General features: G+C 38.7%; 1 protein-coding gene across 1 annotated transcript; it reads left to right on the plus strand.

Annotated features, from left to right (window-relative positions):
* Positions 1-431: 431 nt before the first annotated feature.
* LOC141775222 (uncharacterized) lies at positions 432-6,162 on the plus strand. The gene is made up of 9 exons (XM_074648372.1): positions 432-583; positions 2,327-2,440; positions 2,546-4,207; positions 4,292-4,391; positions 4,481-4,629; positions 4,748-4,860; positions 4,959-5,048; positions 5,130-5,252; positions 5,356-6,162. Exons 1-9 carry the CDS (start codon positions 529-531, stop codon positions 5,560-5,562), a joined length of 2,613 nt encoding a protein of 870 aa, XP_074504473.1. The 5' UTR covers positions 432-528; the 3' UTR covers positions 5,563-6,162.
* The last annotated feature ends 4,400 nt before the right edge of the window (positions 6,163-10,562 follow it).

Below are 10,562 nucleotides of genomic sequence, written 5' to 3' on the forward strand. Positions count from 1 at the left end.
AACTTAAAGAAGAGCCTACTGCTAATATCAGAAAACATCTCTCAAACCAATGATATGCAGATATGAATAGGATACTAAAAAAAATAGCAGGTGCTTTAAATAGAATATGAATGTCAGTCTTGCATTTTATGAAGCACAGTTGGAGGTCTAGAATCATAATACATAAATCACCAGATCTGTAATTTTACTGGTTAAAAATGATATATGAAGTCATCGCATTTGCCTAATACTCAACAAGGAAAAAAGAGTTGATATTTAGACTAAGTTGCGATTAAATACCATTAATGTGCAGGTGTATTTACTCACAATCAGCCTACATGACATCTCTGTGTATATATAATGAATCATAATGAGGAAATCACTTTTTATATTTACTATAATTTCTGGAAGAGCCTATTTTTCCTCTCCTGTGACTCACCTGACGTTTTTCCCCGTTGAGGTGCAGCTCATGTTTTTCCTGCGTGCTGCTGACGTCACACGCAGCTGTTGGCTATAAAGTTGCGCCTCAAGTCTTCAGCATCTACTCCTATGATGGCTCAACACTCACTGCATGTGTCCGTCGGCATACTGGGCATCTCTGGCGGTGAGCTTTTATTTACATACGACAGTTTTTTGTTATTTTTTGCATTTGCAGGCATAAGACTACACTGTTAAGAACTTCCCAGTAAAATAACGGTAAAGAACTGGCAGCAGGGTTGCCTTTATGTTACTGTAAAATTAACATTATTATACTGTCGATGAAATTTACAGCTTTGTACTGTTAATGAAAAATACAGTTTGAACTGTTTTGTTTTTATTAATTTCCCAGTATTTTACAGTTAATTACAGTTTAAAGATACATTATATAGCTGTTTTTCACCTTTCTTTTACATTATCTTACTGATTTGTTTTAATGCTGTATTTATTTTTTACATACATTTTAATAAACATTATTTTTTGCCTAGATGAATAGACTTAGCAGGTTACAGACATAGGAATAGTCACACTAAATACAATTAAAGGCACTTGGTAGGAAAAAGGCTATAATAGACTTGTTGACACTTTTCCCAAAATGTCTCTCTATATCTGGCTATAAGCACAGAATGCAAACCATAACAACATGTGAGTGAAGAACAGAGCTAATTCACTGATTTTACAATCATGTACAATGCACAAGCCTCACATGTGCAGATCAGGTCCCAGAATTAAAAAAAATACTGCATGAAACTGTTACTGATGATACTTTAGACAGTTGATCAGCAGTAAAGTGCTGTTTTTTAAGAATGCATTATAGTTCAGTTAAAAAACGGCCTATGAGCGTAATTTAACAGGTTTTCTTTTGTATTAACAGTAAAGCACTGTTTTTTAGCAATAACAGGTTAATACTGTTGAAATCCTGCTGTAAATTAACAGCAATTGTTTACAGTTTACTTTCTGCTGTTATATTTATTTATTTATTTATTTATTTACTTACTTATTTATTTATTTATTTATTTATTTATTTATATTGTTATATTCTGATATCAAAATTCCAAAGTAATGTTGTGTAAGTTTTGAAACCTAAAAAAAAAGTAGCCAACCACTAATATCAAGATAATATAAGATAAGATAAGATAAGATCTTCCTTTATTAGTCCCGCAGAGGGGGAAATGTGCAATGTAAAGCAGCAAAGGGGATAGTGCAAAAAACAAGACGCATCAGCTAACAAAGTAAAAAAAAGAGCTTAACAAAGTGTAACAAAATATGAACCATTTAAATAGAAGGAAGTATAAAAATAGGAGCAGTATATACAGTATTGATAATAAACAGACTATTAACAAAATTGCACAAGTGGAAAATGATATTGCACAGTGAGAATTACACCTGAGTAGTACTGATAGACAGTTGGTGTACAGTAAAGTGCAGTTCTTGTCAGTTTTTTGGTGTGTGTGTATATGTGGTCTACTGGGAGCAGTGCTGGTTCTGGAGTCTAACAGAAACCAATTTTATTAATAATTAAATGTAATAAAAAAATAAAGTGACATATTAGTTCAGGATCAGTTTTTATAACGCATGTTGTTTACGTTTCAAGCTGTAGAAACTTAAAGAAGAGCCTACTGCTAATATCAGAAAACACCTCTCTTCTTAAAACCAATCATGCAGATATTTTTTATTAAATTGATTATTAGCTACATAGAATATGTTATCATGTGAGGAAATTAAAACCGGTTCTCAGTTAGCCAGACTTCTAGGCAGACGCTTGATGTTATTATTGGAGGGTGCAAAATCACATATTTGTTTTCATCAATATTTAAAAAAGTAATACAATATTATAATAATGTTTAATGTTATTTTTTCTGACTTATAGGTTCTCTCCTGCTTTTGGTGAACAACTATGCCAGCTCACCTGAAGAAGACTTCATCCCCCATACTGCACTGGGGATTCTGCTCCTCATTATTGCAGCCCTCTTAGCTTATGCAGGTTGGCTTTGATGAATGTTTATCACAAGTTTTGATTCATTCATTTGTAGTATTGGTTGATTTGTATGTGTAAAACTCATATTCCTCTCCTCTGTTTATATCTCAGGTATCTGTCGCAGTCTGTCCCACGCCCAGCTGTTTTCCTCTCTGTGTCTGACCGTCTCGGCCCTGTGGTGTGGTTCAGGTCTGGTGTACATCCTGGTGGGGCAGGGGGTGCTGCAGCCCACAGAGCTGAGATCCTCTCTGGTCCCTGGCCTGGCGGCGTTTACCTTAGCCCTGCTCATCATAGGCCTTGTAGCAGTTGTCGTAAAGAAAGTAGTTCTGTTTCTCATAGCTGTCGGCATTGGCTTAGCATGTGCTCATCAAATTGCCGGTTTATCAGCTGCTGGTTTTGGTCAGTCTGCCACAGCTGCTAACTACCTCCTGGTCTGTCTGGTGGGTGTTTACTTTGGGTTTGGACGTCTGCTGTCCACCATCACTCGTGGTAAAGTGGAGCCTCCAGGATTGGGCCTGAAGAGGAAAGCAGAGCAGAACCAGAGGTGTAGTGATGCAGTGTCAGTAGGTCTGGTGATGAACTTGCTGTCCGCCTCTGTGTTAGTCTGTCCTCTGTTAGGCGTGGTCCCCCAGCTCTCCATCGGTCACGTCCCCTGGCTGTGGACAGCTGGAGTCTTCCAGCTTGGCATGTGTGTCCTCTTCTACCGAGCCATGGACACACTAGCTGCCACTTTTTACGGCTTCACCGCTCTGCTGAGATTTGCAGAAGGCTACAGCGCTCTCCTATCCTCCTCAATCCAGCCTGTCTCCCCTGTTCCCTTCCCCGTTGTCTTCTCTGTGCTCTTCTCCATCCTGGCTCTGTTCAGCTGTCAGAAGAGCTTGCTGGAGGGGCTCTATCACTTATGCTTTACAGCTTATTGTATTGCCATTGCAGCCCAGCCTCAAGGCTTCTTCCAAGGAGGCACGCAGGGTGTACAGGGAGCTATATTTGTATTCTCTGCCGGCATGCTTTTAATTACCACATTCAATATGGTCTCCACTACAATGATCCCTACAGGGCAGGGCTATTTCAAGGCTTTAGTAAGCAGGATACAGGGTCTCACTCTCAGAGCCCATGATAAAGAGCTCCATGTACCTCATCTGGGCTACTCCAAGTATGCTGATGCAGAGGTGTTAGGCTACGCCTGCAGTGTGCTGGCTGCTTTCGCCATCACAGCCACAGTTGGCGACAGAGATCCTCTGTCTGTGCTGGTTCTGCCCTGGGTGGTGGTGGCCGGAGGGGTTCTCCATCTGCTCTGCGGTTCAGTAGCTTTTGCTCGAGGTAAAACCTTTGAGAGCACAGTTTTTATTCTGTACGGCGTGATGTGGGCGGTGTGGGGGTTGACACGATACGGCGGCCTGTACGGTGAAACCAGAGGCTTTAACGTGGCTGTTGGTATCATTAGTTTCATGCTGTTTAACTGTCTAGTGACAGCTGCAGCCCTGTTTGTAAATGTCGCCTGGTTTGCTTACGCCCTCACCTTCCAGCTCATCCTTATTAGCTTCCTGCTGGATGCACTAGGTGCACTGCCTTATGGTTATGACATAGGGGTCACCATCATCTTCGGTCTGGTCAGTTTTTATTGTTTCCTGGCGCACATTTTCAACAGCACCTTCCAGTCCCCCCAGATCCCCTTGGGAAAACCTTTAGTCAAGCTGAGTGGGGTCGGGGGAGGCGCAGATATTTGTCCACATGTACCAGCCCGCAAGGCCTCGTCTGTCCAACAGATTGCAGGTGAGAATCTGTTAGAAATCGATGTTGATTTTTAAAAATACACAGTTGTTTACATATTTGATGTTATTTTTCTTGCTTTTGCAGAAATCATGAAAAATGGTGGCATATGTGGAATGCCCACCGACACGGTGTATGTGCTGGTGGCAGCTTGCAATAGGCCCGACGCAGTCGTCAAAGCTTACATGTGAGTTTCTATTTTCATGAGCGTGCGCTTATCTGCATTCATTTATTGATTCAGTCTCATTACTCTCTAATTGCTGTGTTTCACTTCAGGGTGAAGAAGCAGGCACAGGACCGACCCATGTCCCTGTGGATCTCCTCCATCAAGCAGCTGGAGCCGGTGCGACACCTGCTGAGCCCTCTGCTCCTGGACTTCATGGAGGCTGCGTGGCCCTCCTCCATTAGCATGGTTATATCCAGGGGTAGGTGTGCGTTTATGGATGCATATTTGTATGAGTAACATTGTGTGTGTGTGTGTGTGTGCTCACGTTGCATGATGGGGGTTTTATGAGCATCATATTGGTCTCTTGGCTCACACAGGCCCGTGGATGGACACCTTTGGTTTAGGAGATGCTGCCAAACACATAGGGACGCCACAAAGCATTGCAATGAGAATCCCAGACTGTTCTGTGGCCACACACCTCATTAATCTGGTAAGGGCTTTAGGAAGTAATCTCTACAGATTGTAACGTGACTGAAACTAGTCAGCAGACCCTTTAGTAAATACTTTTAATAACCTTTTTTCTTGCAGGTGGGGCCCGTCGCCGTGACCTCAGCCAACCCTACAGGCGAGGCCGACACAACTCACCACAACCAAGTTTACGCCAAGCTGGGCAAAAAGGTGAGGACAATAATTCAGTGTTAATGAATACCAGAGGCAGTGGATTATTTTTTGCAGTACACGTGCATTTTGCTCCGTTAGGTGGATGGAGTGTTGTGTGACGGACCCTCCCCAGAGAACATTGCATCTACTGTGGTGGACTGCACTAAGATTGAAACAGGGCATATTGGTTTCTTCAGAGTGGGTCTCATTCCTAAATCCAAGGTAAAATAAACATCCCTTTTTGTTCGATTCATTCTAAATTCACAATTTCAGTTTAGTGTATGCTTACACTAATGCCTATTGCTTTTGTTTTTGTGCTTTGAAGGTTCTTCAAATCTTCGAGGAGGTTCAGAAGCGGCGCAGACATGGGCAGACGAATCCTGCTTTTGAACATGATTTGCATCTGTCAGATACAGAAAGGGACAAAAGTTCAGGAGAGGACGAGGCAGCAGAGTCAGGAAGAGGAAGTGGGAACTCAACACCGTCCACAGTTTCACCTGAACAAAGTCCAGTCCTCAGAAATGGGCCATAGTATCAATGCATTGCTTACAAATGCTGCTAAAATGTAATGTAATTTCAGATGTACACACATACCTATTGTTAAATGAAAAATCCACGAACGGATGGAAATGTAATAGTTGCCACACCCTTTTCTATAATGCATATATGGTATGCACACAGACTCTAATATACTGTAATATGATGAGCTGGATACATTTAATTTGTGTTTTGTACTGTTTGTATTATATTACAATTTTTTTAATTGTTTTTTTTTCTGGAAATTGTATTTTGAATACATGAATGTACTGTATATACTTTTTCATGATAAAATATGCATTAAATTATTTCCAAAAGCAGCTATTTATACAATACTGTTTTAATATATTATTGACTGTGTTTTACTCTATTCTATGAAACATACTCATAATAACATTTACAGATCACTGCCCAATGAAAGTTACCTGATGCACAATAATTGTGCATTACAGGCCTTATTATTTTAAAATGTAAAGCAGTATATGCATAGGGAAACATAGCCACATAAGTATACAAGTATATATTACTTAATTAAACTGTCAATTACAATGAGCGTCATTCCAAAATGAAATAAACCCCATTCAACAAAGACAAACTTCTTTCATACTGGCTGCTCTCTTCAATTTTAAGCTTGTGTGTTAGCAGTGTATCATAGTCAAGAGACATCCAAAGACAAAATAAATGTGATAAAATGATTAATAAATATGAAAACAAAAATCAGTGTTGCATGAAAGAATCACATATGTTTATCAAATGTTTCATGATGTCTGATTCAAGTAGAAAATGTCTCATTGTGGATAAATAACATTTTGGAATAATACCCATATGCAAAGCATCTTTCTCAACAACATAAAAAAAAAAGATCATATATATTTTAAAGCACCAACATACAAGTCCACGCACACAGTTAGACCTCTCATTAGACTTCTTCTCTTGTACAGACTGTGCTTTATTGAAAGCTCAGTCACTCTTCTGTTAGCTTTGTTGCACGTTTTAGGGCAAGGCACTTACACTTTTATTGACATTAGTTTATAGAGTTTGGTGACATCACGTATAATAGTTTCCAGCACATCTCCACCCAACTCCAACCTGACAGGTCTATATAGCCAGAGTATCTGAAAACACCTGTGTGGGTATGCAGGGCTTTTATATAAAAACCCTGAAATCACATTTTAATTTCATGAAACCAAAAAGGGTATCAACCAGTTTGGGGCAAGATTTCAGTTAAAAAAATGATATCTAAATATATTGATAAATAAAAATTAGATCACTATAAAGGTAAAATCTCAGCTGACCCATCACTTGAGGTCATGATGGGCAGGACTTGAGAAAAACATAAATATCCTATTATGCAACAGTTTTTCTGCCAGTAAAGGCATAATGCTCACTTTTCTTTTCCCGGAAGATTGGTGTTTTTCGGGTTAAATTACGTACTTCGCTAGTCCTCTTTTGTTTGTGTAAATGTGTACATTTCCATAGTGGGTGGTTTGCAAACAAAGCTCAGCAATTTGACCTGCTGGTATTTCCTTACATGCTGTTTTGTGAAGATACAGCAACAATGATGAGACGTCACATGGAAAGGAATAAGGACAAGGAAATATAAGGAGAAATCTTGAGCATCTTTGTGAAAGCGAACATCAATTCTTACGAGAATAGGCCCTTTTCACAGCAGCCGTTTTTCACATGTCATTGCAGGATAAACACAGGTGTGATTAATAACATTATTGATGGCCCTGTTCTATTTAGCTGGGCCAGGGCCTTGGTACTGTGCATGCTGGTTCACTGGAAAGGCTGTGGCACACTAAATAGAACAATAGACCATAATTCATTTTATCAATCACACCTGTGTTTACCCTGTTATGACATGGCTGCTGTGAAAAGGGCCTCAATTCAGTTTACACTTATTATTTCAACACATGCTGGCAAGTCATTCTCTTGTTGGACATGGTAAAATATGATTTTTTTTTTATCATCTTTACAAAGTAAACACAATTAAGATCACTCACACTATTCTGTGACGGTCGCAGGAAAACGACCATTGAGTTTCAGTTGTCCTCACAATAACGTGGATTGTAGATTTATATTTATCATGTGGATTAGGATTAAGGTAGATGATTGGTCAAACCAAGATTTTGTAGCACCCCTGTTTCATAATGGCCACAAAGCAGGCCTTGGTACAACTGGAGATTTCCTGAATTTAAAGGATAGGTTTGCAACTTTTCAAGTATGTCTTAAAACAACAGTCAGGTACCCATATTGACACTGAAACAGGGCTTTCTTGCTGTAATCATTCCTCATGTTCATACTGACCATTAAGAGATCCCGATGGGCCTTCTATGTTGTGATGAGGAGAAAATCCACAGTCGTCTTTCTATGCAAAAATGAACCTAATATGAGTCTTCTGCAGGTGGAGTTAGATAATTTAAGTAGGTATCCTCCAAAGTTGCAGTCTTTTTAATGCAAAATTCCCTCTTTGTGTTTTCCTGTTGAGCTGCAGTGGAGGCATAGAGGGAATTTTGTACTAAAAAGACTTTGGATGATAACCACTGTGTTTGTCTAATTTGGATATCTGAAGCATCATATGAGCTGCAGATAAACTTTTGAGTACATTTTTTTCTCAAATCAAGGACTGTGTATTTTGTCCCATATCACTTACATTGAAGTCACATTAGTTTAATTAATCACAATCTGTTTCAGTGTTGATACGGGCACCTGACTATTGTTTTAAGACAGTCCTGAACTTGTGAACCGATCCTTTAAGCTTAGGAATCTAAATTTATGTAATCCATTTTGTGGCCGTTGATTTCATTTTCTAAACTGTGTTCAAGTGCGATTGAGAGTAAACTCGTTGAGCCCTCTCTGTAATGTTCAAAAAATGTCTTTAAGGTGGTAGGAAAGACAAGTGGAGATTTGAGTGGAAATTCATTTGTGTAGTTATTACGGTTAAAAATGGAGTCAGTCTGCAGATGTGCAGGAAAAAAAAGGGCGTGGGTTTTGTCACATGATGAGTGATAATCAACATTAATCTGATTGTGTGTTATCAGGAGAAACGCCTGCAGAAACACCCAAAACTTCTCATCTTCTGATGCAGAAATCAATAAGCAAACACTGCTGTTTCCTGATGTCAGTAAACGCTCTGTATATATCTGTTTTTCTGAAATACTTCCTGACTCTTACTAGATGAATCATCTAAAGTATGCACTCTTTCACCTCTTACAATGAATACACTATTGCCAGGAACCATAGTGAGGAACTAAGACCCTTAGAGGGTTCCAGAAACTTGTTATTTCCTTCCTTCATTGAGTAAACAGTCTTTAGTGTTTCACTTGAACAGTTTGACTGGAGATTAACCACAGTGACTAACAACCTGTGGTGCCGAGTGAGAGGACATCTGTACACAGGGCTTCAGACTATAACCTCTCACAACAGTGATTCTGTTAGACAGGGTTTGTGTATTTATGTGGACATTTGTCAGCGCTCATAATGCATGTGTAAATATGTGTGTGTGTGTGTGTGTGTGTTGTCTGTACAAGCAGCTCTTACTTTTTCAGACTGTGTGCTGATGTGTTTCACTGCAAGCAGAGCATCTTGTTCTCTGCATGACTACATTACGCTTACGTGCCTGTACGGTCCCTCCTTAAGGAAGTGCATGAATGCATTATTCATTCTAAGAGTTATTTTTATCTTTCAAAGCTTAATTGGCCCATGGAAGGTGTTAATGATTCACTGTATCAATAGTTTTTTTACCAATGTTTCCTGGTAATAAGTTACAAATTAATAGCAGCAATTCATCATGAGCCTATAATTAATCTTTACACAGGGACATCCCAAGATATGTTCTTTCAGGGCAGGTTTGAGATCCAAAGATATTTCCTTACTGTTACAGATATAATTGAGGGACATTTTAAGAGGATGTGTCATGAAAATAATTTCAATGAAAACAAGGGTGTGGAAAGAGAGATAACTGGTTGCTCTGTGTATTCAATCGTAAGGGAAAATATGTCAGGTGCTCTTGGAACACAGAAAAAATCAGGATAGACAGGAAGGCAATTCAGGCACTCCAAAATACTAAAACAAGTGTGAACGAGGAAGGCAATATATTAAAAAGCCTTTATTGTAGTGGCTAAATCATTAAAAAAGCCAACATATTTCGACCACTGTAGGTCTAACCTCGACCCTGTAATAAACAAGGGTTTATTCATTAATATGTATTATATTTTAAAGAGGAAAACTTCAAGAAAATGTCCATCTCATAACATATATCCTTCAAGTTACATTACAGTGATGTAAAGAAAAATAATATTTATTCCTAAAAGAATTATTTTTGTAAAAAATTCCATAATAACTTTTCAGTATATTGTAATTAAACCCTCCTGTTACCTTCAAATTTACTAACATCTTTTATACTTGGGGTCAATTTGACCCCAGCAATTTAAACCTCCAGAAAATGATTATAATTAAAATTGTTACCCAAGTTTATGTGTCAGGTACTTTATGTTTGTTTGTTGACTACCTAAATAGCCCTTTAAATAAAATCAGTATCTTCACGGGAACCATATTTTGCCGCCCCCAAAACGTGGGGAAATATCAAAGTTCTCGATTGATGTTTCCCCTCCCCCATGTCGTGTGAACTATCAGTGGTTCTCTCACTACTACAGTTATGGTTATGTTAGGTTAGGGCCCTAAAGCTTTTTGAAGATTATAAAGTTGCATGTTATAGTGACCTCAATATCATCCAAAACAAATGTGTGTAAAATGTTGATATTTCTTCTATGTTTTATACAGCTAAAACAGCCTGGGGTCAAATTGACCCCAAAGAACACCGATGCGTACAGCATGTGTACAGGACATTGAAAACATATCATCATTTTAATTTTATGTTTACCCAGTTGTTCCCATTAAATTAGGAAAATTCATTAAATATGAAGCAAAAAAAATCATGTCAATCATTTATTTAGAGACGTTAAAAATTGAATGGGGTCAAATTGACCCCAG

The sequence above is a fragment of the Sebastes fasciatus genome, chromosome 10 (assembly GCF_043250625.1).
Source record: "Sebastes fasciatus isolate fSebFas1 chromosome 10, fSebFas1.pri, whole genome shotgun sequence".
Classification (NCBI taxonomy): Eukaryota; Metazoa; Chordata; class Actinopteri; order Perciformes; family Sebastidae; genus Sebastes; species Sebastes fasciatus.

Bases quoted from the DNA above. Each gene is read 5' to 3' on its own strand.
- LOC141775222 (XM_074648372.1), top strand. From the start codon at position 529: ATGATGGCTCAACACTCACTGCATGTGTCCGTCGGCATACTGGGCATC. The intron at 4,630-4,747 runs GTAGGTGTGCGT...TGGCTCACACAG, and splicing joins TAGCATGGTTATATCCAGGG to GCCCGTGGATGGACACCTTT. The intron at 5,049-5,129 runs GTGAGGACAATA...TTGCTCCGTTAG, and splicing joins ACGCCAAGCTGGGCAAAAAG to GTGGATGGAGTGTTGTGTGA.